The 26,488-nt window shown below is 40.0% G+C and overlaps 4 protein-coding genes and 1 long non-coding RNA gene across 7 annotated transcripts; 1 reads left to right on the top strand and 4 right to left on the bottom strand.

Moving 5' to 3' along the window:
- Window positions 1–962: 962 nt before the first annotated feature.
- Window positions 963–9,920, bottom strand: LOC116922605 (peptidase inhibitor 16). The gene is made up of 11 exons (XM_045173737.1): window positions 9,410–9,920; window positions 5,096–5,307; window positions 4,860–4,981; window positions 4,677–4,758; window positions 4,339–4,523; window positions 2,811–2,911; window positions 2,592–2,695; window positions 2,180–2,477; window positions 1,446–1,523; window positions 1,239–1,375; window positions 963–1,169 (listed from the first exon to the last, which is right to left on the bottom strand). The coding sequence occupies exons 1-11, from the start codon at window positions 9,472–9,474 to the stop codon at window positions 1,081–1,083; spliced, it is 1,473 nt and encodes a 490-aa protein (XP_045029672.1). The 5' UTR covers window positions 9,475–9,920; the 3' UTR covers window positions 963–1,080.
- Window positions 9,921–11,784: 1,864 nt separating this feature from the next.
- On the bottom strand, window positions 11,785–17,213 carry LOC116922596 (acetylcholinesterase). The gene is made up of 8 exons (XM_032928974.2): window positions 16,534–17,213; window positions 15,522–16,431; window positions 15,101–15,243; window positions 14,947–15,013; window positions 14,793–14,878; window positions 14,554–14,717; window positions 12,241–12,398; window positions 11,785–12,182 (listed from the first exon to the last, which is right to left on the bottom strand). Exons 1-8 carry the CDS (start codon window positions 16,957–16,959, stop codon window positions 12,046–12,048), a joined length of 2,091 nt encoding a protein of 696 aa, XP_032784865.2. The 5' UTR covers window positions 16,960–17,213; the 3' UTR covers window positions 11,785–12,045.
- Window positions 17,214–20,101: 2,888 nt separating this feature from the next.
- Window positions 20,102–21,521, bottom strand: LOC116922600. Its single transcript, XR_004394103.2, has 3 exons — window positions 21,142–21,521; window positions 20,999–21,081; window positions 20,102–20,915 (listed from the first exon to the last, which is right to left on the bottom strand). It is a non-coding gene; the product is annotated as an uncharacterized LOC116922600 (long non-coding RNA).
- A 455-nt stretch (window positions 21,522–21,976) lies between these two features.
- On the top strand, window positions 21,977–24,888 carry LOC116922597 (transmembrane protein 161B). Its single transcript, XM_032928975.2, has 12 exons — window positions 21,977–22,298; window positions 22,386–22,489; window positions 22,552–22,729; window positions 22,789–22,902; window positions 22,966–23,048; window positions 23,127–23,342; window positions 23,426–23,542; window positions 23,603–23,743; window positions 23,810–23,984; window positions 24,051–24,147; window positions 24,212–24,369; window positions 24,440–24,888. The coding sequence occupies exons 1-12, from the start codon at window positions 22,296–22,298 to the stop codon at window positions 24,557–24,559; spliced, it is 1,506 nt and encodes a 501-aa protein (XP_032784866.1). The 5' UTR covers window positions 21,977–22,295; the 3' UTR covers window positions 24,560–24,888.
- LOC116922598 (protein CREG1) lies at window positions 24,882–26,364 on the bottom strand. 3 transcript variants are annotated; one of them, XM_045173677.1, is made up of 6 exons: window positions 26,072–26,364; window positions 25,698–26,007; window positions 25,481–25,635; window positions 25,300–25,419; window positions 25,153–25,231; window positions 24,882–25,094 (listed from the first exon to the last, which is right to left on the bottom strand). In XM_045173677.1, the coding sequence occupies exons 2-6, from the start codon at window positions 25,954–25,956 to the stop codon at window positions 24,982–24,984; spliced, it is 726 nt and encodes a 241-aa protein (XP_045029612.1). In that variant the 5' UTR covers window positions 25,957–26,007; window positions 26,072–26,364; the 3' UTR covers window positions 24,882–24,981. The 3 variants fall into 3 exon arrangements, with proteins under 3 accessions (XP_045029612.1, XP_032784869.2, XP_032784868.2); XM_032928978.2 differs by having other exon boundaries at window positions 25,698–25,945; XM_032928977.2 differs by having other exon boundaries at window positions 25,698–25,945; window positions 26,125–26,364.
- Between the last annotated feature and the right edge of the window lie 124 nt (window positions 26,365–26,488).

The raw sequence follows: 26,488 nt of genomic DNA, 5'->3' as shown, positions 1-26,488 counted from the left end.
TATTATTTATTCTTCTTACGACTTGCATCATAGAGGGGCTACGATGGGTGTAGTCCTCACCCTTCTAGGGAGGGGGATGATTCACCAAAGGGGCTGAGATTCCAAGGTACGAATCATCCCCCGCAACCCCCTCTGTGTTGCAAGATGTACGAAAAATTTACAATAGAAAAAGTTAAACAACATTTAGATTTATTAAATTTAATTATTTGTTAAATGAACTGTATTCAGTCAAAAATGACGGTTAATATTCTGCAATAAAAAGTTAAATAGGATAAGGAATTCTTAGCATGCAAGCGAAGTAAGCGTTGCCATTTTCTCAACGGTAATTTTCAAGAGCGTAGGCATATAAGGCCAACGCTCTTCTACTTCAATTTTCCCCCCATTTCGCCTACCGATTTGGAGGCTCATTGTCCCTTAAAGATGTAAGATAAAGGCAAGCGAAATAGCCTTATAACCAAGGAGAAATAGGACTGGTCAAAGGAGAAATAGGACTGTTCAAAATGTGTCTAAAACGCAGTCCTATTTCTCTCAGTCCTATTCCTACAGGAGAAATAGGACTGAAAATTTCCAGTCCTATTATCCTAGAAACGGATCTCCATCAATGCGATGAGGGGCCAGTCTTTTCAATTCTATTGTATGCGAGTCTTTTGTGGGTCAGCCTAAACTATAAGGACTATAACATGATTACTCTGCTAAAAAAACGCGGTAGGGACAGACGATCTTAATTTGTGAAATAACTAATGGGACATCAGATGTCACATCAGCTATCAATGGGTCGTACCACGCGCAAAGGTCGTGTCTGTGGCTGCTTTAAGTCTTAAAATTTATACAGTCGCTGCGAATCCTGCGAAGTGCGAAAATATACATATACTGCATAGCACCAGTACTTATTCACTATCCTATTTAAATCCTACCTGTGCATTACTAAACAACTGGTAATTAAATGAAAAAAACAAAAAACATTATTTAAATAAAGTTAAATTTTTTTCTGTGTACCAAATTCAAAATAACAGTCATCTGAAAGTGCACTAGTTTGCCACTGTGAGTTTGGCTGGAAAATTGCAATAGACAAGCCTGAAACTAAGTTTGTTGGTTAGCTTGTACTTTTGTAAATTCAATAATACTTTCAATAACGGCTCCACTAGCTTCTTGGATGGATGGCAATGAACCTATAGAAATGAGGGGAGGGATTATTTATATTCATTGAGTCCAAGATTCCTTCCCAACATAACATTTACCTCTTAGCTGCTCAACAAGGGTTTCAAGATTCACATTATTAACCCCTCCATTTTGCTGTATTATCTGACGAACCTGATTCTCCAGCAAACTTCTGACTTGAGAATTTTTCAGTCTTTCATGTAACTCTTGCCTGAGCCTGTCAAAGTTACAAAAACAAGGCAGCGAAATGGAAAACTTTTCAACTCATGAACTAATTGCATCATTACCTATCTTTTTCACCAAGTGCCACCAGTTGTTTGTTTACAGAGATAAAGGCAGCCAAAACATCATTGTTGTCACGAGCACTGCATTCAGAAAAAAGTTTATGCGTTTTTTACCCCATGTATATTACGTGTAACATAACATATTATTAAGATGAATCGTGTTAAAGATTATAAATATACTTCATTGTTTATAGGAAAATTTCGACCAAATAGAATAATTCAGTGGAAATTGGTCAATGGCAACTCAAACACGTTCGCTCGGTACGACGGTAATTTATTCTGCCAATCCCGACATTGTTTTGGTAAACAGCGGCTTCTTGTGACAAGGGTTTAAACTAAAAAAGAAGTAAACTTGTATGCTCGTCAATTTCGTTGGACTTCGTGCGTGTAATCCCGGAACAAAACATAAGCGATAAATACGTACAATTACATTACGAAACCATTCTTTTCTAAAAAAAAGAACTAGTCACCTTACACGTGACAAAAGAATATACATTGTAGTTTTCATTCAAATACTTAAAATGTACATGTGGAAAGGAGTTGCCGTGCACAAGGCAGGCCGCTACTACTACTGGTTACATCAAACCGATGACATAGCTAGTTCTGTTGTTGTGATCGGACAGAGTCTTCTCGTAGTGTGAATGAACAAGTCAATATTTGTTTTCTTTTTAACCCAGTAATTAATAATCAACAATAATGGTAACATGTTAAGTAACGATTAGCCAAATAAGTTATATTGCCCCAATAATTTAGCTAAACCGGCCAGTGGAGATTGCATGCCACGTAGAACCATGTCGCCAAGTTGCGGTGTTGGTGCGGGCGCCGGAGGAGAAGGAGGCGGAAAGATGGGCGGTGGTTGAAGCACGGGAGGAGGTGCCGGGACTGGTGCCAACGGGGAGGAAGAAAGGGGTGGTGGTTTATTGACTGCAGCTGAAACGGGAGATAATTGAAGTTGTAATTGATCGATGGTGGTCGTTGCCGGAGCGGTGCATATCAAATCGCGATAATCAACTCCTGTGGAAGAGGGTGGCATCTCTGCCAGTGCCAAATAGACAATTATCTTTAGTTCACTGTGATTCATCTCCTTTGCGTTAACATCTTCAATCAAAAGAAACTAACAATGATTATACACAGCATCGGAATACGTACCACAAAGTCCAGGATAGCGTCTGGATGTTGCCAGTCCTTCGTTGATGCACATAGTCTGACCAGGCCGACCTGTTCTGTACATCGTGGCACCGATAACATTCCCTCTAAATCATCCCCAAAATTTTTTTAAGGACGCATCGTGAAATGTACAATGCGTAAACGCTCTTGTGTGTGTGTGGCAAAACTTCTCAGCAGTACAATGGGCATTTAAGAACTTACCCAGGTCCGTAATTGCAAACATAAAGTTTGGTATAACCACGCTGCGGATCACGAAAGTAACTGTAACCGCAACCGACAGCATACGTCTCGCTCCAAGCAATCTACAATTATTTCAAATAAAAAAAATTTATACAAATAAAAGTTTGAATCTTTTCATCTGTGCTGATGCGCTGGTCAACAGTTAGCCACAGCAGTTTACTAGCTGCAAGCTTCGCATGCATGTTTTCTCTTCCACGAAATCTAACTAACGTTTTCAAGTCCTATAATCTTTGCTGAAAAGCTTGCTAAGCTATAGAAAATTCGAGAGCATGGTACAGTCGGTTTAGGTAGGATGCACTATTCAATTCAATTGAAACAGATTTTGAATAATGCTGCGATGAAAACAGGAAAATAAATTTAAAAAAGAAGACATGCTTTTAGTCCATTTTTTAAAAATGGGTTCTAAAGAAAGGTTTCGTTTGTTTGTTTTTTTCGTCAGGGTTTTTGAAGCGATTTGTGATCAAAAGATTTCAGTTTTTTCACCAAAGGATCAAGTTGTTTTCAGCCTATGATCTTGTCGTCCATGTAAATAAATGACGATAAATGGAAACAAAAATATTCAGCTAAAAGGAACCACTGCACGAATCGCGACTCTCTCTGAAACACTTTCTTCATCATCACGAAAATGCCACGTATAAACAACAGCTTTACTTGCCCTCAAAACCAAAACTACACGTAAAGCCATCTAATCCTGTTTTCTTATGGCATTCACCTTTAAATAGTTGAATGTATTTAGCAAAAAACAAGTTTACCGGATTTTCTTTAGTTGTTGTTCTCGCATTTTACTCAGCCAAATTCAAAATGGGTTTATCCCTAAATCGTCAAATCGGATGTGAAGCACCGTTCATTCAAGACAATCTTTTTTACGACCCGACTTCGTGTTTTACGATTCTCTCGAATGTATCAAATGATCTTCCATTGTTAAGTTTGACGGAGCGGCACAGCGATAGCGAAAACGGCACTGTCCTTCTATTGAATAACATCAATTTATTCTTTTCTTGTCCTACGAATAGTCACAGGGTTACGTGTGTAACGCGGTTACGTTGGGTGTCGAAGGTTAGCTGCATAGGATGACCCGTTCAAGCGTACAAGGTTCCTTCAATATATGCAAACACGAAAACTGTTTGATCGATCGATTCAAATTGTGACCGTGAGTCTGAGGGGAAATGTCACACAGGGTGTGGTATATCCAGTTAGAATTTAACGACCATTTATCACGCGTATAAACTTGATTTCCGCTCCAGTTGTTTTTTCACAAAAAACTGCTGCCGTCTTTGCTGTCGCATTACTCCGATTACGTCAAGCCTTTCCGGGCGGAGAAGCATAACGGAGGCACGCAGTGTGTGTCAGTCAGACGACAGACAAAGATTGGACCGAAACAAAGTCTCATTTCTTTTTCACTTGAGCATTTGCATTTTTGTTGTTGTTGTATAAGGTGTGTAACAGACACTCGAAAAGAAATTGAGCAATAATTATTGGGCAATCTCACCTGAGAATAATGTCCCGCTTGCCGGTTGAAATTAAATGGATCGATATCTTTCGGTCGGAACCCGATTTGCGTCACCTCATTAAACCAGGCTTCGATTTGACGCTTGAATTCAGGTTCTTCGCCAGTTGGGCTCGGCTTATCAAACGTCCATGTGGCTGCTACGTTCTGTCCAACACTGAATCTATCTGTTTTTTTGTTTTAATGAGAGAAAAAAAAGTGATTTGAAAGTAGAAACAAGTTGAATCATTGTTCGTTTAAAAAAAACACGATTGTGATTTTAAATTGTTTACCGCCCCGAGCAATTAAAAAGGATTTGGCAAAACGTAACCTTAGCCTACCTATTCTCCTAAGACGGTCGTGTCCAGCATTGCATTGATCTGCCCACCTTTGAGCAATGGCCGCCAGTTCTTCATCCCAGACCTTATTTTCAGATCCAAGAAAAGATCGCGTTATTAAACAAATTTTAAAAAGCGAAATAACAAGATAAAAAAATAAAAAAATGAGTCTATTTACTAACGTACAAGTTCTCGCATGTCCAGCGAGGGCGGCTGGCCTCGTATTTGACCCAAGGCTAGCATTTGCCGCAACCGATTATGAGTCTCCAAAATAACTTGCTTATCGTGACAGCTCATTCCACTTGCGCCTTTGAGAAAATATAAGCCGAAATTATTATATATTTTTTTTAAAGAGACAATTAATTTTAAAAAAAATATATTTCTTCTGTAATTACAAAACGATAAGAAATGATAACACTTACGAATGAGTGTTTTTCCACCGCAATTTCGAGGAGAATACACACACATCGTGTGACTGGGATCGACGCGTTGATAGTCACACGCAGACGAAGGTCCAGTCAGCAAACAACAAACGAAGGCAAAAACGGCCAGCTGGACTGGCCGGTGTTTCTTTGTCCTATAGAAGAACATTTGATGGTCAATCACGTGATGTTCTTCACTAAGTAAAAGAAACCTGTATATAGCATATAGAGCCGTTACGTAGAGATAAGGTGAAGCAAATAAGGAAGCTGCATTATAGGCCCATTAGTCTTTCATATCTGATCGTGATAATCGATCTCCAGACAGCGCTAGAAACCACGAACTCGCCCGACAACGAAAAATTTGCAACCGATTTCTGATTAAATCAATTAACAGTTTATAATGACACACGAAAAGCCGATGATTCCGCTTTTTAAAACAAAACGTTGTCGTTTTTACGTGAAAATTCAGCTTATTTTTTATACGGTGTCGTGTTTGTTGAACACCGTGTGTTTTTTCTTTAGGGGGGCTGTCATGGTAAATTCGTGACTGCAAAGATAACGTCATCAAGAGTAACAAGGTTGTCGGTCATTGAGTGTTTCATTTTCCCTTCAAGCTTCTACACATTGTACACACTTCAAAACTATTTGGGTTTAAGGTTGAAACATTTTGACGCTGTTCGTGCGTATGTCGGGAAACCTTTGATGCAATTCGTCACGAAAAAACAAAAGAATCCCGCCTGTCGTGTGCCCTTTTTATTTCTTATGGGGGTAGAGAACGGACTCGCAAGTGCGGAAGAGAATAATAAGCGTGCCTGTGCGACAGTCTATATACGGCCAAGGCAAAGCAGGAAACGCCAAACAAAAAAGAAATAAAAACAAAAACCAAAAAAAAAAGGGAAGAAACTGTAAAAAAAAAAAGAGATTGAAAGGAGAGACGATGGCGGAGGTCTTTCACGCCCGACTATATGGCCAGGTGCTTTCAATATCGGCCAAGGTCCCGCGTCCGCGCTGCGGGCGATATCACACGAGCTGCATGCAAGTCTTTTGGCGGTGAGTTTTTCTTTTCTTGGTTCCAGCTTTAAACATCTTTCCGTCTATTCTAAATTCATTTTTTTTTTTTTTACTGTTGTTGACCGAGGAGTTGAAAATATACAACGAAAGGTAACGTGACGTCAAACGATCTTTTTTCACGAGAAAAATGGATTTAATCATTTAAAAAAGAAAAACAAGTGGATATACCCAATCGATTGTGTCAGTCGGCCGTCAGCTCGTTTGATTTATGTCAGCAACAAACGTTCTCCGTGACCTGTCGGGAATATTTCAAAGACTTTTTCTTTTTTCTTTTTTTTTCGTTCTGTCTGGTGCGATGATGATTCATCCGTTTGAAGAAGGGAAAAATAATTCTGACGGACGCACTTGGCACAATTGAAAATGCGAAAAGGAAAAAATGCACAGCGTGAGTTGGCGGAACGCTGTCGAAACACGAGCGGCAAAACGCTGGGGCGTCCTCACGTTCGTCACGGGAGGTCCGTTTCCTGCCGGATCACGTTGCGTTCTTTTGCCGCATAAGAAGCTGATCGATCGATAATTTTTGTTTTTACAATCATTTTGTTGATTCTTTTTCACTGTTCCCAATGTGTTTTTTAGCGATTGAATTGCCACTTGTCCCGTGACATTTCCATAACAAAAGGTATTGAAAAAAACCGGAAACCGGTTCTGTATCATCATCAATTTACTGTCTGTATTTCTACTCGGTTGTTCATTACGGCTTGCGGGGGGAGCCTTAATTCAAGGTAAATGCCACCTAACGTGCAATAAATCTTTCTTGTTTGAGTTCGTGCCTACGCAAACGATAACCTTATGTTCCTCTATTGTAAAGGTGAAAAGAGCAGCGCTAATATAAAGAGACATTGGACTCATAGCAACTCAACTTTTGTTGAAATATCAGTTTACACAGGGACTCTGGCACACCGGTTTCCAAGGTTAGAAAACTTTTAAAGAGGAGAGAAACCTTTATGAATGAAGCGAGATCAGAATGAGCAATCCATGTTTTTAAAAAATAATAATAAGCGTTGCGTGTTCACAGCCGGTTTGCACAGATGGGCGTGATGATAGAGACCTGGTCCGTAAAAATTCAATAAATTGTTATTTTAAAAGTTACTTAACCTATTTTTTGTTTTTAAAGATGCTATCTATTGACTAACAATTAGCAAGTTCTTGAAAAAAGGTGAACTTTCCAGGCAATGTTCCAACAACAATTGATCTAAAACATTTGGCTATTGTAATACCTGTCATTTTTTTTTATTTGAAACAGGTCACCGTTGTCCCGCCAGGTGCGACCGTGTCCTCATCCAACATTTTGCGAACCGAGTTCAGCTTGCGGCTCTCGCCTTGATACCAATCGATTTGCCACACACACACACACAGTCTGTTGTTAACGCAAAAGACTTGGCGTGACGCCCTCCTGTCGTGCAAACTCGTCGTATTTTTTTAGCATTTTCTAAGAGATCCAGGTGCCGATCAGAAAAAGATTGACTCACGAGGCAACCGTGAGACAATCAACGCGGACAACGTGTGCTACTTTTTTGAAGGGGGGGGGGGGAGCTAACGGAAGGAGAACTCAAAAGATAAATAATTTAAAATGTTGGTGTATAGACAGTTTTTTTGTTTTGTTTTGTTTTTTCTCCTTTTGTTTGTTAATGTTGATGACCTTACGGCCGCTATAAATGGCTCTGTCTCCTTTTGTTTTGCCCGTGTTCTTTTTGTCTGTGTCTCTTCCCCCGACGTGGAAAAGTTTGGCGCTGCTACCAGACTCTCAAAACCCCACCAGAAAAGAAAGAAAAAAAATAATACCAGAATTTTCTTTTGCGCACACGTGAAGGAAGGTAAGGGCCTTGAAGGTTTGAAAAGGGAGGGACAAACTGGAGGCGAATGGATCGCCGCTCAGAATTCCATCAAAGGTGGTTTCATTTCAGCCAATTGGTCATGTTTGGACGCGTTTAATCTTCTTCCGAATTCTTTCCCTCGATCCGAGTGAAACGCAACGGATTTTAAAATAAATGAATCCGCTCGGATTGGCTGTGGCCAGACAACAAACAGCCAAGGGGGAAAGAACCGAAGAAGGACGGTCGCCATTCTGTCTGCTGATTTTTTTTTTACCTCCTGGCGTGAGTGTGCAAATAACCCACTCCACCCCGCACTAGCTGCGGGTGTTCCAGTTTGGTTCGATTTTTTTTTTTTTTTTCGTTTTTTGGCGGCGCTAGAGGCAACAGAGAAGGTCGTGACGTCATTTTCCCACCTCAACCCCTCCTCACTCCCGATTCCCTTTGACTATATAGTAGCGTGTTTGTTATCACGGCCGGCGTTTCGCCTTTATGTCAAGGTCGTGACTGGCTCACGCCTTTTCGCTCTCCCGCCGCTACGTTTGGATATCTGCCGATGTTTCGAAGCCCGGGACTTTTAGTTTTTCTTGGCAACGGTAGACAAGATTTACACACGATGGAGGATTCGTTCAATTTCCGGGAAACCCATAGAATATCTTCAGACTGGGTACCACCCAACAGTCTGCCCCTTCGTAAAATCGACGCTGATGGCGGATAAAAAAATAATTCATTAACTGTCACGTTAGCCCCTCCCAGCCTTCCCTATATTTCATTCAATCGTTTCCCAACGTTTATAGTTGCCGTCTATTATGTAAATGCATGAAACCCGTTTGGCAAAGATGATTTGAAAATTAGGTCAAAATTCGATCAAAGAGTTTTTTTTTTTTTTTGTTTGGTTAATTTTCTATTTTGTCTTTTCAGGTTTTGAAGAAACAAGAAAAGTGGAAAGTCACACGCGACATGCCGTTATGCATATTAAGCAAGGCCTACTATTTCTTGCTACCTTAGCCTCTTTTGTTTGTTTTGTTTGCAACGGAAAAAAAAAAATACCGAAATGGACGGATGGGAATGTGGAAACCCCTTCCCTTTCGGCTTGAAGGACTTTTGATGTCCGCCGTCGTTTTATACGAAACAAAAAAGAAGAAGAGAATGAAGAGAAAAAGAAAAAAACCCAAGGCTATGAAAATGTACATTCCAAAAATAAATCAGACAACGACTAAAAATCCTCGTCCCCTTGTACGTTTTATTGCATTTTTCTGTTTAGTTGATTGTCTTTGGGAAATGGGAAAATATCTATAGTGACTTAATTGTCGTGCGACTTGCAATCGGATGATTGAAACGCATAAAGGAAATTCTTCTATCGCAAATGAAATTAAATAAAATAAAGACAGAACCAGTTTTCTTCTTATTATTCTGTTTTTTGTTTACTCACGTGAATCGAATAAAAGATGGACGCGTTCCAGCCATCCTCCCCGATCGATGGACGTGTGTCGTCATTTCCAGTCAGCGATGCACAGGAAATCTAGTCGAGTTGTTTGTCGTTCACGATTGTTATTGTCCCCTTCTGCGTAACAAGGATTTCACTACACCCGCTTTTCTGTTCCAGTCCGTTCAATTCATGACGATCACAAAACAAAACACCATCGGATAAATCGTCTCGAAAAATGTTTCCTGTGAAATATTTCCTTTGCCGCGCTTTTCTTGATGGGGGGCACACGCAATTCAATTGACGTCTGATGTTGCGCTCTGACTGAACGCAATTCAAGTTTTCCTTTGCTTTTTATTTGTTTTTTCCTTCCCTTTTTCCCCAGTACGACCACGGGGTTATCTGTGAATGGGTGTGTTGGCTTTGGCGGGATGCGTGCGTGAGAAAAATGTTTTTTGTTTTTTTTCAGAGCGATGCGTGTAAGTGAAAGGTCTAGCGCGTGATGACTGGAGTCGGCCGTGAATTCTTACCCGCTCTTTATATGCACGCCGGGGTCTTTCTTTTAAACAGGAACCACCTCCGCTCCATTGGTTGGAGGAACGGACCCACACAACACAGTCAGCAAAACACCTTTTTTTTTTTTTAGTTACCGCCGGCTATTTATTTTTTTTTTTTCTATTTCCTCCAACTTCCACCTCCCAACAATCTCATCCTTCCTCGATTTCTTTTTATTGTTCTTCTTTTTTTTAAATGTTTATTCAATAAAAAAAAAGCGACAGCGCAATATTCTTTTCTACGTTGATGACGGTCGTAAATGGAATGTCGAAAACAAGACATCCATCAACTCGCTACCAGTCCCTCCTCTTCTTTTCTTTATCACGCACTTCTCCATTCGTGTGAAAACATCACATCACATAATTGTTTCAATTAATTTGACTTTTTCTATTTTAGTTTTTGTTCCTTATCAATTGCGATCGAGTTTCATCAACACAATGATCCAAACAAAGTTCATCGAGTTGATTATTATAGGAAACGGAAATAATTAAACTATATTTGAAAAAATAGAAATCGGTCGTGTTTCTCTTCGGGTAGCCGAATAGAAAACAATAAAAAAAAAAAAAAAACGAGACACAAGAGGAAGTCGAAGGACGAAAGACGCTCTATTACCTTCTCCTTATTTTTTGTTGTTGTTTGCTGCCATTTTTGCTCTATAGATATATGGCCAGCATGCGTGATAAAAGCAGCGGGAACTAAGGCGGTGTAGGAAGAATTTTTTCTTTTTTTTTTTTCAGAGGAAGGGAGGTCGTCGTTATAATTTTGCCGACGTTCTATTGTGTTGTGTCTGTCTGGGGGCAAATCCGGACGTTTTGCAGATGTCGAAAGAATCGTCCATCATGCGGACGCCGCTGGACACATAAAAATATCAGTTGTAAAAAGGATGACGTTATATGGAAGGAAGCATTTCTCTCAACTATTATATTTAGGGAAGAGCTACACATTGGTTCTGTTGTGCTGTACAGTTTCTAAACCACCACAGCCAACACGCACGTTTTTGGAAAAGAAACCATTTCAGTTGGGGGACCTTGGATAGATCGTATAGATGGGGCGAACTGTGCTTGTCGCTAAATGTTAATAGAGCTTAAATCATTTAGCTGAGTCATTTGTTTATAGGATGGATACGGGTCTACTGACGACACGTCATTCCAGGTTGGCTAAAAGATCGATTAGTTTATAAAAAAGAGTATAACCACATATTTATTTTAAAAAAAAATATGAATTACTGTGAAACCAAAATTGGACGGCCAAACAGGTATTTTACACCTATAGCCACGTTTAGAGCGATTACAAGACAAAAGGAAAGAAGATGGAAAATGATAAAATTGTAGTTTGTCTTTATGCGTTGGTTGTATATATCAGACCAGGTTTAGTTTTTTTTTTTTTAAGTACAGGGACCTATCTCGGTGGCCAGACCTGTTCCGTCTGCGTGTAATAGACGACAAGGCCGTCGTTTTTCTGGAACTAAATGACAATGCAAACAACGCAGTCACCCATCGGAACAAAGCCATTTCCTTTTCTGTAAATGTGTGTGTGTGTGTGTAACAATATATATGATCACCGTTCTCCTTTTCTTTTCTCTTTCTCTTCCTAACTTGTCGCATTTCACTACACCCTATTATGGATTTCAGTATATTAGACTTCCCTTTGGATAGAGCAACTCAAGTGTGTGTACGGTCCCAGACGTATATGTATATCCGATGGCTCCAATAAATAAAACGATTCGTTTTCCTTTGTTTTACCCACACAAAAAAAAAAACGAAATTTGTTCTATCTCCGTGTTTAACAATAGCGAAATAAAACATTTTGTGAAATTTGATTAGAAATACTCTTTTTTTTTTTTTCATTTATCGAGCGATGTTAAAGAAGATCTTTTTTTTTCAGATAGGACAAATAAGTGCTGTATAGAGACCGGAATTAATCGTGATATATAAAAAAAAGAATGATACATGATACAAATTAATAAGAAAGTTATATACGGAATTAGAGTTTTAAAAAAAAATTATGCAAAATTGGCTACGTAGCTACGTAGTATTCATTTTTTTTAAACTAGAAACCAATTTTTGTTTGTTTCAATAATTAGCTATTCAAATGACTTTCAAGACAGCCATAAGTAACCAGCACAACACGATGGCGAAAATTCCGCGACGACCGGAAGATTTTGCGATGCTGGACGCCGATCCTCTTAGCGACAGCATGGCGTCCGGGTCGCATTGATTTGTACCTGCCACATTGTGTAAATGTGTACTTGCATTCCAATCGAAGACAATAATAAAACTTACTTTGACGCGCTGTAATAAGTGGCATAAATTCATTCCAGAAAGCGCAAGCCGTGGCCCTGGGCCCGTGTCCGATTCCGCGTACCTCGCCATTCAGAATAAAATAGCGCGGCTCGTTCCGCGAGTAAATCGGCCAAAGCGTATCGTCCGCCACGGGTTTCCTGGTTTATGTCAAAACATTCCATTACTTGTCATCCATTTTCTGTGTGTGTGTGCGTGCATAAAATAGTTCAAATATTTCCTCTTATTGCTACACACAGGAAATATTATTCATCACGCAGTTGATGAATGTCAAACAAATCGAACCAAGTAAAAAATGACCCGTATAGAAAAATCACCTAAACTGCCACTCACTCGCTGCAAGTCGAAGGTGAAACAACTGAAATGCTATAAACGCCTATATAAGGAACAGCTATAGAGATTATATATATATATATGTATTTATATAACTGCGGGTGGAACAGCAGCGGGTTATATGGCTGCGGATATATCCCCCATCATCAACGGGCAATGAAACATGGTCGATGAGAGAGAGAGAGACAAGGTCATCAGTATTTCTTTCTTTTTTCTATTTGGTTATGACGATCATCGGGAGCGACCCACCGCACTGTTAGACCCTCATCACGTATAGCGCAGAAAAGATTCGCGAGATGCTTCACGGTGCACATTAAACAGCCGAAAAAGTCATTCGTCGTTTGTTCTTTTATTTCTTTATCTCTCGACCCTTTTTTTTTTATTCGATTTTTTTCATTTTATTGCGTTGAGCCAGCAATGCATCCTCTCTTTAAAGAATAGGGCGGCCTTGGTGGGCGGTCTGCCAGTAATAGCCCGCGTCGTCAACTCTTTTTTTTTTTTTTCAAGTCGAGACATTTGTTGTTTTGTTTTTTTTGTTCTCGGGAAATTCAGTATTCAAAGCACGTACGTTAAAAAAGAAAGCAAAGGGGAACATAAAAATCCTTTTATTTATCCAAATAATAATATAAGGAAAACAAAAGGAAAAAGGTGTTTTAAGCGACACCAAGTTAAAAATGAAAGCTCATCGATGTATGGAGGGGGAATAGGCCAAATGGTGATATAATCTAGTGATGGATGTCTTCTGACTATAAACGAACGATTCATTTTGATTAGTGGCCTAACTAACTATAGAAAGCAAAAAGAGCCAGACAGGGGCCTATGTTATTGTCATTTTCTTTGAATGGAATAGAACCCGTTTTCCATTATGAAATTACGGCGAGCTTCAAGGATATAGACAAAAAGGCTGTCTTTTGCATATTCAATTTCAACTGCTGTGCAGAGCAGATGAGAGTCGAAGGTGAAGCAAAAACGAACGTGATCTTGGAACGAGATATATTGAGAAAAGTAGAGCTGATCTCCCCCCACGCGATAAGAAAACTCGCCATAGTGTATATAGCTCGTTTATATCTTTCAATTTCTTTGGCCACCCACATGTATACGATTGCTGTTGTTGTGCTAACTGAAATGCGCCCATATATCAACAGGACCCCACCGTTCGTTGTTTCGTATAGCTAAATTTTGTTATCGAGATAACGTGAATGCACGTAGAGAGACGGGAATGAAACCCGGAAACTGTATACGTTTAAACCCGTTATAGAATAACATTGCTATGTTTTCACTTTCGTGTCAAGGTGAGATATATAGTATTATAAAATGCGAATGTTTTCACGAATTGATTGATTCAAGATTTACTGTTTATAAATGATGGAGAGTAGATCGGACAAGTAATTCTTTTGTTGTCCAGGGTGCATCATTTAATTAAAGAACATGAGGTCTATTCATTTTGGTGCGTGAACCAACGGTTTACTGTCTAAAACGCCTACAGCGTCTTTGTCGGTTGGGCCGCACCGTTGCTCGGCGTGAATCGGATATATCCACTTCCTCGAAAAATAAGTTCGTATCGCCAGTGTTCTGAGGAACTGCTTTGAACAAAAGTTTTCCCAGTTGCTAACGAAACCTGTTTTTCTCGTGAGTGACGTACGTTTTAATTGTACAGAATTCCACATTTTGTTTTCAGGTGAACAGAAATCTAAAGAGCTGAATATTTGATACGTTCCCTTTCACATTTATCCATTTTTTTTTTTTATTATTAACGAGATTCTCGTGTTACCATCAGACAAGGTCCCAATCAATAACATTTCTCCCCGCTGCAACGAGAGAGATGTCGCAATTGTACGCCTGCTAACTAACAGATAGACGTGACAATCACAGTCATAACGAGCTCGTTAACGTCACTCCCTTTCCAACATCAATCATTTTGTATGTGTATAGATCATTTCTAGAGATTCTGTCAACACTCACCCAGTTTTGGCAAAAGTAGCAAAGTATTTCATCACTCGACGACTGAGTTCACGTTCGCTGGCCGTGTAGTCACGCGACATGTTGAGCGGATGACCGAAAACGTACTCGACTTCGTCGGCGTGCATCACTCCCATCCATTGACCCCACGGATTAGTGCTTGATCTCTACGCGTCGCGTAATTGAATTGACGTAGCTGATTAATTGGGATCAATATTTAATATTTCAATCTTTTCTTTTACCTGAGTGAAGTGATAATAGTAAACGTTCGTCCCGTGCTCGGCGAACTTCTGAGCAAAGTAATTAGTCGGACAGGTAAAATAATAATCTATTCAAAAACGTAGATTCCATTTTTTCAAAAGAATGATGTCGAATACATTTAATAATTCATTTTACCTCCGACCACATCGCCAATCATTTTCTGATTTAAATAGCCGTTTTCAATGTGATCCCAATCGGTGTACTGCCCGTTTTTTCCCCCCCGAATATTTGAAGAAAACGTTAATGAGAATTTATCCATAAATACTGAAAAAGACGATTATAAACTAACCTGAAAGATGATGGCTTCACGCTCCAGTTGCGACCAAGTTTTGAATATAGTATTAATAATTTCGAGGAACTTTTCTCTCTCAAGAACGCTCGGGTCGTCTTTCTTGAAATACTGGATAAAGTCGTACAGGATAAAGTACGTCCCTGTTTTTCACGGAACAATTGATTTAGACTGGCAACACACAACAACAATAAAAAATGGGGGGGGGGGGCTCTAACTCGACGAAATCTTTTCTTATGTTAAAAGGAGAAAACCTTCTGTTAAATATCCCATCGTCTTCCGGACGGATCGATAAATCTCTTACTATACACCCATTTTGTTTGTTTGTTTGTTTTAGCTCTATACAATTGCGTCAATTCATTTTTCTTCTGCCAGAAAATGTATTTCAAACTCTCTAGACAAATTGAAAGTGAATGAGTACCTTCGTCCTGATTGGTTCCGACAAGGATTTCCGCATCGGAGAATCCGCCTTCTTTCAGCATGTCTTTCGGATGTTTGGGCAGGAAGACGCCATCGATGGTCGGAGCCGATGGAAAGCCAAGGATGCCCCAATAGGAATTCCACTGGATGAGCGACAGGTTTTTAGCCTGGACGGATCTCATGCATTCCATCACGGACGGAGTATCAATGCCGACCATGGATGAATTGCAACCGACATCGTTAACTAGGGCAACTGCGATCTTTTTGGAAGTCTCGGCCGTCATGTAGCTCCAGGGCGCGTTGACAGAGCCCGATTGCATGATGGCCCGTCTGGCCAGGTGTCCGCTGACGGGCGATAAAAGATGAACGCTAACCGATCCAGCTCCAGCCGACTCTCCAAATAATGTCAAAGAATTGGGATCTCCTCCAAATGATCGAATGTTATCCTTGATCCATTTGATGGCCAGGGCTTGATCGTAGAGCCCCATATTACCGGGGGCGTCTTCGTGGTCCAGGTAAAGAAAACCGAAAACACCGACGCGATAATTGATGGAAACGACGATGATGTCGTTGGTGGCTGCCAGAATGAGGGCGTCGTAGACTTCGAGCGTCGATGTGCCACTCATGTAACCGCCTCCGTAGATCCAAATGAGGACCGTTCCGTTACCGCTGTTGTTGTTGTTGGCATGGCGGAGCTTAGTCGGTACCCACAGGTTTAAATAGAGACAGTCCTCGGAAATGGGCGTGTTGGGATTCCACATTTCCTCGCCCCTGAAACCAGGAAAGACGTCATATCGTTCCTGCTGGCAAGAGTTTGGCAAACTCTGGGCGTCGTAGACTCCCTGCCATGGATCAATAGGGACGGGCTTCTTGAATCGCAGGTTTCCTAAAGGTGGCTTGGCAAACGGGATCTGTCCACGAACGTTTCGTTCGATAAGAAAACATTCAAACACAATTCAAACAAAACAACAGGAAATGTATACAAGTCACGAGAGGTAAGTGAAGATTCTTACGCCCAGGAAGACGTCCACAGTTTCGCCGAGTGCAGTTTTAGTTGTTCCACGAACGCGTCCATTTAGAGTCTGAACGAGAAGTCGAATGTTGGTGTCGTCAATGCTTCCCGGACGTCCTTTATTTCCGCCCGATGAACTGCCACCATTTCTACTACTAGACTCATCCCGACGTATTCTTTCGCCTTCCTGGAACACGGTTTGCTGCTCGTGTTTCCATTGATCGGTTTCTTGGTAAGGAACCAATGGCCCCATGATCGAAACGCCATCATCCTTCCGGTTGTCGGATACAAGGACTGTGACGTTATCCATCGGCCGTTGACCCAGTCGATAGGCTGATGCCAACTGCTGGGAACAACAACACTGCCAATGAAACATCATAACAATTGAACAGATGACCACAAATAACAGAGAACTGTTTCCCCCCATGTTCACGTGCTTTTGTTTTCAATTGAAAAACAAAACAAAAAAAATGTACGTTTGTTTAACTGGGGCGCGTAATCAAGATAGTTCACTTAGCCACACTTTAGGTTCATTTTCCGTACGATTTTGTGTGTGCGCATACGAATAGGCTGGGCTTCAGCAAAAAACCACGCGACACATCCGGCCTCCGCGCCGCTCCACCACTTGACTGAGCAGACCGGATCGTTCCCTACCAGTTCTCGTTGGCCAGTACATCTAATACAAGAGTATGTATAAGAGACTCCTTATAGAGCGCAAAAACCTTTGCCGGAGCTGCAACCTCGGCGTCGTTTTCACGCATGTCTCCTAGAAGTCCCGAACATTTCGGACGCGGGGAACGTGAAGGGTGTGGGTTGATGTGGCTGACATTTCTATTTTCCTCCGCATACATCGTCACGTGTGGCAGCAATTATCCCAGGCGTTCCACTTAATCGTTATAGCGACGACAGAGAGATGCTGATCGAAAGATGAGATGTTTTGGCTTAATATCGTACGTTGATTGCCAACTGAAGGTGGATGGCGCAAACTATTTATGTTTTTAAATGTGATCCTCGTTTGTCCGTGAGGAAAGACACGTTCCTAACTATAGTCTATATTTTAGATTTTAAGGGTAAAAGATATAATTGATTGATTTTGGTTAATTAGCTCTAAAAAAAATGTCTAGTCTGAATGATTATAGAATGACATCTCGTTTACGTGACAATACATGCCATGTTCGTTAATTAATTTAAAGCTAAGGCTCTGGACGTTTGGAGGACAAGGGCAAGCCACTGCTGTTTCCATGCGATGCCATCCGGTTGATTGGATTGGTGTAACCAACGTCTATTCGGCTGTCGTCGATGTCCCACAATAACCCGAGGTAATCAACGTCTTTAATCACTCACCGCCGCTCCAAGTTTAACTGCTTCTCACTCATTTTGAAACGAAAACAAGTACGAAGCAAAGATCATTCGAAACAAATTTTCCATACATCATTCCACACATTTATTTCATCATCACTTTATTTATTATTTGTATTTTTACGTCTGGCCAATAACTATAAAACTTTATCTATTTATAAGATTTCTCTGTTGATCTAGCGGGAAGTAGCGAGGTAGCATTTGGCTCGGTCATTGTTATCATATTCACGTGAGCTAATATCGTATGCATTAATAACATCATTGCCAACGGAAAGTTGTGAATGTTTAGATGATGCACTTATACGAAGAAGTAGATCTGAAAATCCCGATGGATGAAAAAGCTGGGCTTCTATCACGAATGATTTCGAGCCTCGCCTAAAAATACTGAACTCCAAGTTTTCAATCCCCAATCGATATCTTTAAAAGTTTGTTTTTTTTCAATTCCTTTTTGGCGTTGATTGAAGAAAGGCAAAGAGAAGTCGGTCTCTGTAGATGGAACAAATGCCAACTCCTCAGCCCTGATGATGATGGCTCTTCTATGCGATCGAATTGATTCTTGTCTTCTTCTTTATTTCCCCTCCTTTATAGACTACCATGGGACATAAAAGTGTGGAGGAAGAGAGAAAGGAAACACCATGCAATTTATTTTTATTTATATATTTTTTTCCTTTTATGTCTCTATCTCGGTTCATTTGTTACATGCCATCCCTTCTTTTTTTTAAAGTGAAAAAAAAAAAAAATAGGATACTGTCACGCCTCCGTGAATTTCGACGTCAAAATAGCATCAGGGTTATTTGCCAGCTGTTTGACTGCTGGTATAGTTAATTTTCAAAAGGATAAAGAAAGAAAATTGGCAGCTGGAACAATAAGGAAAATGCTTCAACTTTCACCCGGATAGAGTTACGTCATTTAATTCAGATTTTTCGCATGCAGCTTAGACTTGTCCCTATATGCGTACACCTTTTGTCTCCTAAACACGTTATGGAGTTGGTTGCTGACTGGCGTCGTGCGCAATCCTATCGATTTCACCGCGGCGCGGAACCCAGGCAAAATACGGACGAGCACCTCCATTTCCAAAGACACACACGGTCCTTGTAGGACGTCAATCGATAGGGTATTCTACGTGGTGGAGACAGCCATGCGACAGCGACAACCTTCTTCCCGGCAATGCGAAACATTTGGAATGGATATAATAGGCTATATATTTTTTTTAAATGAATGTATCACGATAAAAATAAATTTTATGGAAGACACTGTTATAGTAATGAGGCATGGTCCAAAGAGAGAGAGAGGGAGGAAGTTGTTACATAATAAAACTGATTTATTGAAGGCTTTCTTTTTATGTCGCATTTGAATTGGAAGAGTTATAGCATGGAACAAATTAGATTCTGGTGGGTAACGACCAGTCAGGGAACATCTTCGTGTTCAGTGCGGTCGTCCCTCAGTATATCGTACTGGAGTAACTCGATCAATGTGTCTGAATGCATTAAACTGAATGAGATCGAAAAGGCCAAGATTTATGGCATCTCAAATTCGATTGTTGCTGTGTTAAGTATAGGTGAATGCCACCGTATCGATAAAAAAAAGGAACATTTTGATTTCAATGGAAAATTTTGCTGAATTAAAAATATCATTTTGATGTATAGAATCAGTTTTTACGACATGGAATCTAATAAAACTTTACCTGATAGACAACTATTTAAATGAGCAATGATTTTTAATGCGAAATTTTAGTGCAGGAGGATGACTGCAATCAAATGGTAAACTATACCTTTTGATACCTTCAGCTCCATGTACGACGAATGGGCATAATCTCAACACTATATTTCGTGCACCTGGACGATATTGCACCCATTCGATGGTTATTCCCATGCAATCAATCGATAACAAAAGTCGGATTACTTCATGTTTTTTTTTTTTTATTTGTCATAAATTTTGTGGTTATTTTCCTTCGAGATTTTAAAAGGAAAAAAAAAAAAATATTGCTTGATATATTGGCTCCCTCCTTTCTCCATAGTCAACATTTTAGCCTTGTCCCGAGCCCGGAGGTTCTTGATGAAAATCGATTTCTGATTGCTATGAGCAACGTTCCGTGTGTCACGTCATCCCTCACGAAACACGAAACCTTGGTAGACGCAAATGTTGGGGAAAAAATCAATTGCCATTGTTTAGGCAACGGACATTAAAGTGGAAATTTGCCTATTTCCCCGTTGATTTTTGAAGGATTGTCTTAAGCTCTTAACACATTCAAGTGTCAACGTTTACATAGTCAGCTACACGTCCGTTTGAGTTACTCTAGGAAAAACGTGGGTATCACAAAACAAAAAAAAAAGGTTGTACGACGAAATTCATCAAGTTTAGTTTTAAGGTTGAGGTAGGCAGGGTAAGAAACACGCAAATTGTGAAAACGGTAGAGGGGAAGGGGTGGAAAATTTTTTGCATAATATTCATCAGTAATTTAGTTGTGGTACGTGTCAACCCAAAGCAAAAATATTCAAGGCCAACTATTTTCAGGAAAATCCCAGGAAGGAGGCAGGGTTCGCAAAAAGGAGACAAAAACATGCAAATGATTAACCCAAAAAATCAATACCAATTTCGGATAATGGGCTAAAATTAGTAAGCAAGGTGACAACAATAATTCAGCATTTTTCGGTGATACTAGAAACTACTAGTTTCTCTCAAAACCATTTTTCGAAAGAGAAGTTACAGAGAATTCTAAGTTTTCCATTAATCGGAGAGTAGGGCTGAAGATAAAATCAACTAGAAATCGCCCTGAAATCCTAACTTTTATCTCCACTGAATTGTTCAAAGACTTCTCGAACTAAACACGAAACTATTTTCTTTTTTCGAGCCACTCAGGAAATCTTCAGAATCACAACAATCCGGAGAAGCAGACATTGTTGCAAACTACGCCGAGAACGTCGTCCAGGAAAAAAGGTGAATTATCTCTGTAAGCCTTCTGTAATCAACTTTTCTCATTGTCAAGTGGGAGTGTTTCTTTTCATCAATTTTCAATACACAAGCCTGCTGATTAATACAAACATGTTTGTCATGTCTGTGTCTAACAAAGAGCATTACTAATATCACGAGATGAAAGCACAATATACCGTTACTGCGTCTCGAGATATGTGGGTTTCTTTATTTGTTCAATATGATACGGGATAAAAGTTCCTGGATGTTTACACATTTTCTAAAAAGAAAAACTCTTTCTTAGTACAGGGTACGTTTGCCAAGGATTTCTGCGTACTACCTAAACAAATGCTCACGGGAATCCTGACTGCGTCATTGTCAATGTCTAGCGAGACATTTCCTCAATACCAAGAATCGATTAAGGTAGGCAAAACATCACAAGTGTGTTGTAGATGATAATGCTCAAGGCCGAAGTTTTGTCGTGAGACATTTTGACTGTGTTTACTTGACGAGATTAGATGACAACAGATGTGAATCACGGAATGGTCTAATGCTTATTTTATGTTCGCCGTAATCAGCCAGGTAACGGCACCTTTTGGCCTTGTGAAGTGGGTTTCGTGTGGATTCTCAAACGGGATTTTCACGAATGAATAATTTCTCAGTGGCAAAATGGTACAAAGAGGCACGAACAAGACATCGTGCAGCTCGAAAATGAAACCGTTAGTGGATGCCACCTAGCGGTGAGATGAAAAGAATATAACGATTTGTTGTCACGCACGCAACGTGAACGAAGAGTCACGCACGATCCCTATTTTCTTGATTTTTTTCCCCCAACGAATCAAGGAACTAAAAATACGGTTGGAAAATTATTTCTATTTCTAGTCCCTTAAACAAGGTCCGAACTCCCTGGAGGATGCCTTTCTATACCGGAGCGTTTAGCTAGATGAACGAATTCTCGATTTTCAAATGTTTAGGAAAAATCACTTTTCATATAAACTCGAGTGAGCCTAACTGGACTATTGGCTGTTTTCGGTTGAAGTCTTTGTAATCCTAATCTATGGCATAATGATAAAAATCCAGAACTGATTGATTGGGACTGGTGAAGAGTTTTGTTGCCGCAACAATCGACCATTTGGAAGCCGTTGCAAGCGTATGAATAAGAAAATGGGTCGCACTGGAATCTAACAATCTATCCAATTTGCGTCAAAAGTCAAAACTTTTCAGATGTTCATCTCTGATTGGCCTCCATCGGATAGAATTTGAAATACTTGTTTGTCGGATTTGTGGGGACTGTTCCGCGTGCTCTTTCCGTCTGCTGCTGCTCTCGGGCGTGCGGCAGTTTCTTTCGACAGAAATTCGGTCTGTTAAAAATTTTTACTTTGTATTCTATACGTGCGACCGTTTATTCTTAAAGTGCTAAGGGCTGTGCCACCGAAGAGTTAGCCGTCTTAATTTTTCATTTCGGAGTCTGAAACTATTTATTTGGCCAGCAAAATGGTAAGTTGCTCAAGGAAATCCTAATAGAAGATGCACATGTGCTAGTCTGTTCAGTTTCAACTTTCCATGTGATTTCTATCTCTTTAGGCAGTCTTAGGAATCCAATTGATAGTCACTTTACTTACAATCAGCATCATGCAAAAGGTGACACAACGGTTCTCATTTGGAAAATGGATTCTCTGTAAAACAGGGTATGTTTATATGCCATATAAAAATTACAACCAGATGTAGAAAACTCAATACTTCTCTCTAGTCTGGTGTACTATCTTCACCCTACGGATGCAGAGTTAAGAAAGCTAGCTGGAATTCCCCAGCCCAAACCAAAACCAAAACCCAAAGAAGGAGAAAATAAACGAGGCAAAAACAAACGAAAGTGGGAAGAACCTGTAGAGGATAAAACATTTACAGTCCCTAGAAATTTGGAGTTACAGGTAAAATTTGAATTTCTAAAGTAAAGCATTATAGTTCATTTCCATCATTATATTGTCAGCTCGAAACAGCAAAAATATTTCCCAAAGATGTTCTGCAACTGAAGTTTTTTACCGAATTTGTTTGGTTAGTTGATTATAGTGTATTTGTACTTGTTGTCTACTTCATAACAGAGGTAGGTTTAAATTTCCTTAAATATTCATGTTAAGCTTCTGTTTACCCATGCATTTTTCAACAGATATATTGTGGAATTTATCCTAAGGGTAATCAAGAGGTTAATCTTAGCATGCTATGGTGCCTTCTGCTGGTTGGTTTTGCCTTGTAAGTACTCTTTCAGAAAAACAACAAGGGCAATTTTTCAGTTAAAATTTCAATAAATCTTTCATATCTACTTTCTAGAAAATCCCTTTGCAGTGTCACTAGTCTCTATTTTTGGAATAATGAAGCGGCCGCTGAGCGGTCGCTAGTCCTAGTAGGTGGATCCTTTTGCTTCGTCCTAGCATTAGGACTGCTATTGATAGACGAGTCAAATCTAGAGATCGGATTGGATGCTGCTTATTCCGCGTTCAATCAAAGTGCATCCGTGTTTTTGGAACAGCAAACTATGGATTCGGAGTATAACTATACCTTTTCTAAGTAAATTTAGATGTCACATTGATTTCTGTTTTTTTTTTTGTTTTGTTTTGTTTTTTTAACAGGGGCCCGGCTTCCAAGTTGATTCTGAAGCTCTGTTTTGCTGTTTGGTGTGGAATTACGGGTGCCTTATTTATATTTCCCGGTTTGAGAGTTAGTCGTATGCATTTAGATGCTTTACGGTAAGCTGCAGGTCATCCACTGAAACTTTTGTAAACTAAAATTCATCGTTATTTTCACAGTTACTGCAGTGAAAGATCAGTGTTGAAAATATTCATGTACATCAATCTGGTATCACCGTTCCTGCTTTCACTACTCTGGATTCGTCCTTTGGCGAGACATTATTTTTCGGTCCGAGTTTTTGGCAACATGGAGGCTCCTCTGTAACGCACTTTTCTTAAATATGTTTCTAAGAGAGACGCTGAATTTACACCCACATATTTTTGTAGGATGTCGGAGCAATCGTTTGACAGCATGCGTTTTTGGCTCTGTTTAGTTCTCAGTCTCGTACGAATCATTTCGGCACCGTCGTGCTTCCAGGCGTATCTTAACCTAGCTCAAGAGAAGATTGAAACCATGAAAAAAGAGGCTGGTCGAATTTCAAATGTTGAGCTACAGAGAAAGGTATCTTTGCACATTGTTTCCACGTATGAATTTAGGAGATTCCTAAACTGTTCTTTATGGTTTTAGGTGGCTATTATTTTCTACTATCTTTGTGTTGTTGGGTTGCAATTTGTAGCACCAATTGTACTTTGTGTCAGCTTCACTTTGATGAACAAAACTATGGGTAATTATTTCTTGTCAACCTATATTGTTAGAATGCATAGTTGATTATGTTCCATATTGTGTAGGAGGATATGGTTGGTTTGGACAGCATTTCTATAACCCAGACGAATGCAATTCGCAGCAGGAACCAACTGCAACTCTTTCGAATCTCCTACCCACCGATAAGACTACATTGGGTGATGCTAGAGAACAATGGCTAGTGGCTCTCGGCGCATTTCGTCAGGTTTCTTTTTCACAATTTGTACCTGAGATGTGCTTCTGGTTATCAAACTTGTTTTTGTTTTTTTTTGCAGATATTTTCGTATGAGGTTTTTCGCGGCGTGTTTGGGTTTGCAAACTGGTGGATGCAATTTTTGTCATTCTTTACGATTGGATGTGGTCTTGCCTACCAATCCTATTTCAGTGAAGCCTGAAACCAGCATGGATTGGACATGCATATGGGCGAGTGGTGCCGTGCATCTCAATCATGGCGGCGTGCAATACTTGCAATACATAAGTAGTCCCATGTCTTCCGCTGTCGGGATGGATGCACATGCAGCACAAGTAGTCAAACTCCGTAGGAAGCCCGAGTGGTTCTTTTTGTTTGAAATGCGTGTGTGTGTGAGCGTGAATGTTTACTTCTATTCTTCGAACAACAGATCTCATTCGAGTGGGATGGGATGACGGTTGTTGATCTGTGAACAAATCCCTTAATTGCCCGCCTCTTAAACTATTTATGAATAAATAGTAAATTTATTTCATACGCGATACTGTAATTTCAGATTTTCTACCGGGTAACAATAATCATGAAGGATTTTGCTGATAATCTATTTTGCGCGTTTCATTTAGGTTTGTATCACATAGGATTGGTTGCAAAATATTCATCAAGGTTGACGTCTTTTATGCCACCAAAATAGTCGAGAAGACATATTTTGCTGATGACCAGTTTACCAAACCACCAACCGTGATCTAAAGTTATAACCAAAGGTGGGTGATTTTGAAATTTTATATCTTTGTTTTAATCTACCTTTTGGCCAATCTTTCATTTCTGGGTGTCTGGAGAAGAGTGCTTGTCGCGCGAAGTTCTTTTCGCTGGGATCGGTGACCTAAAAATTTACTGGATCACTACCCGAGATTTTGATGGAATATTCCATAGCTAGAGTTCGTTACGTACAGGAACGAGGGTCCCGGTCAGAATAACGTGAGCACAGAGTGGATCTTCCGGATCATACTGATGTTTTTTGCAAAAATTCGTTTGAGCTAGACTCATTGTGATCGTCGTCCTGGCATCCTCCTATTCAAAATAGAAGAAACATCAACAAAGCGTCAGAATAGGGGCTTAAATTCTATCTTACTTTCAAATCCTGAACGGATATTTCCATGTCCGTCAGGTAAAAATATGGGATCCCTTTCGATTTGTGAATAGGTCCATCGCTGACAGAAAAAATATTGGCAAAAGGGAAACCTTTAATCGGCTCATGGGTCGAGGTCGTGGCAAGTGCAGTCCAGTCTTGAATTATTTGATTCACAATTAATTTCAAATGATTAAATCCATTATCTAACTTGTATCACCGCTCTTGTGCACTATATAGCGAGCCATTTTGGCTGCGAGCTCGTGTGGGGGTGGTTCGGCTCTCACCACGGTGAGATTATTTTCACGTTGTATTTCGTAGGGACTGTTGACATATGTTAGGTGGTTGCGGTTGTTAAGCGAAGCATTTCCCTGTGCGAGCCAACCAACTAGGAAAAACATCAAAGCGAAAGATGTCCTGCTGTGTTCCATGGCTACGCGCTTTACGCAAGAACTGCGTTCGAAATTTCTAATGAACATAATTTTCTTTACAGTTCGTTTAACGTAAGCCCGTTCAAGTTTATATTCGCTCTGGCAATTATTGGAGGATAACATGAAATAAAGATAACCGGGGTACACTTGCTATTACGCATACCTGAGTTTTTATCAGTTTAATTGCTTTATCAGTAAGGCAAACAGGATACTAACCTTGTTTACAATTAAACTTTTTGACGATTTCAATCTGTGCCTTTGTGATCCGCGCAAGCTATGCTGTTTTGCCGAAGAGCCCAGCTGACGCACTGTCTACGTGATGTGATTAAATTTCAATCCAAATATCCTTTTCGTCTCAAGGCTGAGATAAAAAAAGCGGGTTGAGAACTGAGCTAATTTCGCTTAATGTCGTCTTGTATCAACAAAGTGTTGCCAGTTCTAATTGCGTTTCAATGTAGAATACTGTGGGCTAAGTGTTTTATTTCATAGTGACTAATGATAGATAGATCTGGTAAAAAAAGAGGTACCTATTGGATTAAATATATTTGCGTTGATAAGTTTGATTAGATAACCTATCAAC

Source organism: Daphnia magna, linkage group LG5, assembly GCF_020631705.1.
Source record: "Daphnia magna isolate NIES linkage group LG5, ASM2063170v1.1, whole genome shotgun sequence".
In the NCBI taxonomy this organism is placed as follows: Eukaryota; Metazoa; Arthropoda; class Branchiopoda; order Diplostraca; family Daphniidae; genus Daphnia; species Daphnia magna.
This window is presented reverse-complemented; position numbering and strand designations above follow the sequence as displayed.

Coding starts and splice junctions, on each gene's coding strand:
- LOC116922605 (XM_045173737.1), bottom strand. CDS start 9,474: ATGACGACACACGTCCATCGATCGGGGAGGATGGCTGGAACGCGTCCA. Junction 2,696..2,810: donor GTTTGCAATTACGGACCTGG/GTAAGTTCTTAA, acceptor GGGATGATTTAG/AGGGAATGTTATCGGTGCCA. Junction 1,524..2,179: donor TTAGCTAAATTATTGGGGCA/ATATAACTTATT, acceptor TTCTGAATGCAG/TGCTCGTGACAACAATGATG.
- LOC116922596 (XM_032928974.2), bottom strand. CDS start 16,959: ATGGGGGGAAACAGTTCTCTGTTATTTGTGGTCATCTGTTCAATTGTT. Junction 15,014..15,100: donor GTGAAGCCATCATCTTTCAG/GTTAGTTTATAA, acceptor AAAAACGGGCAG/TACACCGATTGGGATCACAT. Junction 14,879..14,946: donor GATTGGCGATGTGGTCGGAG/GTAAAATGAATT, acceptor GTTTTTGAATAG/ATTATTATTTTACCTGTCCG.
- LOC116922597 (XM_032928975.2), top strand. Junction 23,543..23,602: donor ATGCATTTAGATGCTTTACG/GTAAGCTGCAGG, acceptor TTATTTTCACAG/TTACTGCAGTGAAAGATCAG. Junction 24,370..24,439: donor CTCTCGGCGCATTTCGTCAG/GTTTCTTTTTCA, acceptor TTTTTTTTGCAG/ATATTTTCGTATGAGGTTTT.
- LOC116922598 (XM_045173677.1), bottom strand. CDS start 25,956: ATGTTCATTAGAAATTTCGAACGCAGTTCTTGCGTAAAGCGCGTAGCC. Junction 25,636..25,697: donor CTATATAGTGCACAAGAGCG/GTGATACAAGTT, acceptor AAATAATTCAAG/ACTGGACTGCACTTGCCACG. Junction 25,232..25,299: donor TGACCGGGACCCTCGTTCCT/GTACGTAACGAA, acceptor GTAAATTTTTAG/GTCACCGATCCCAGCGAAAA.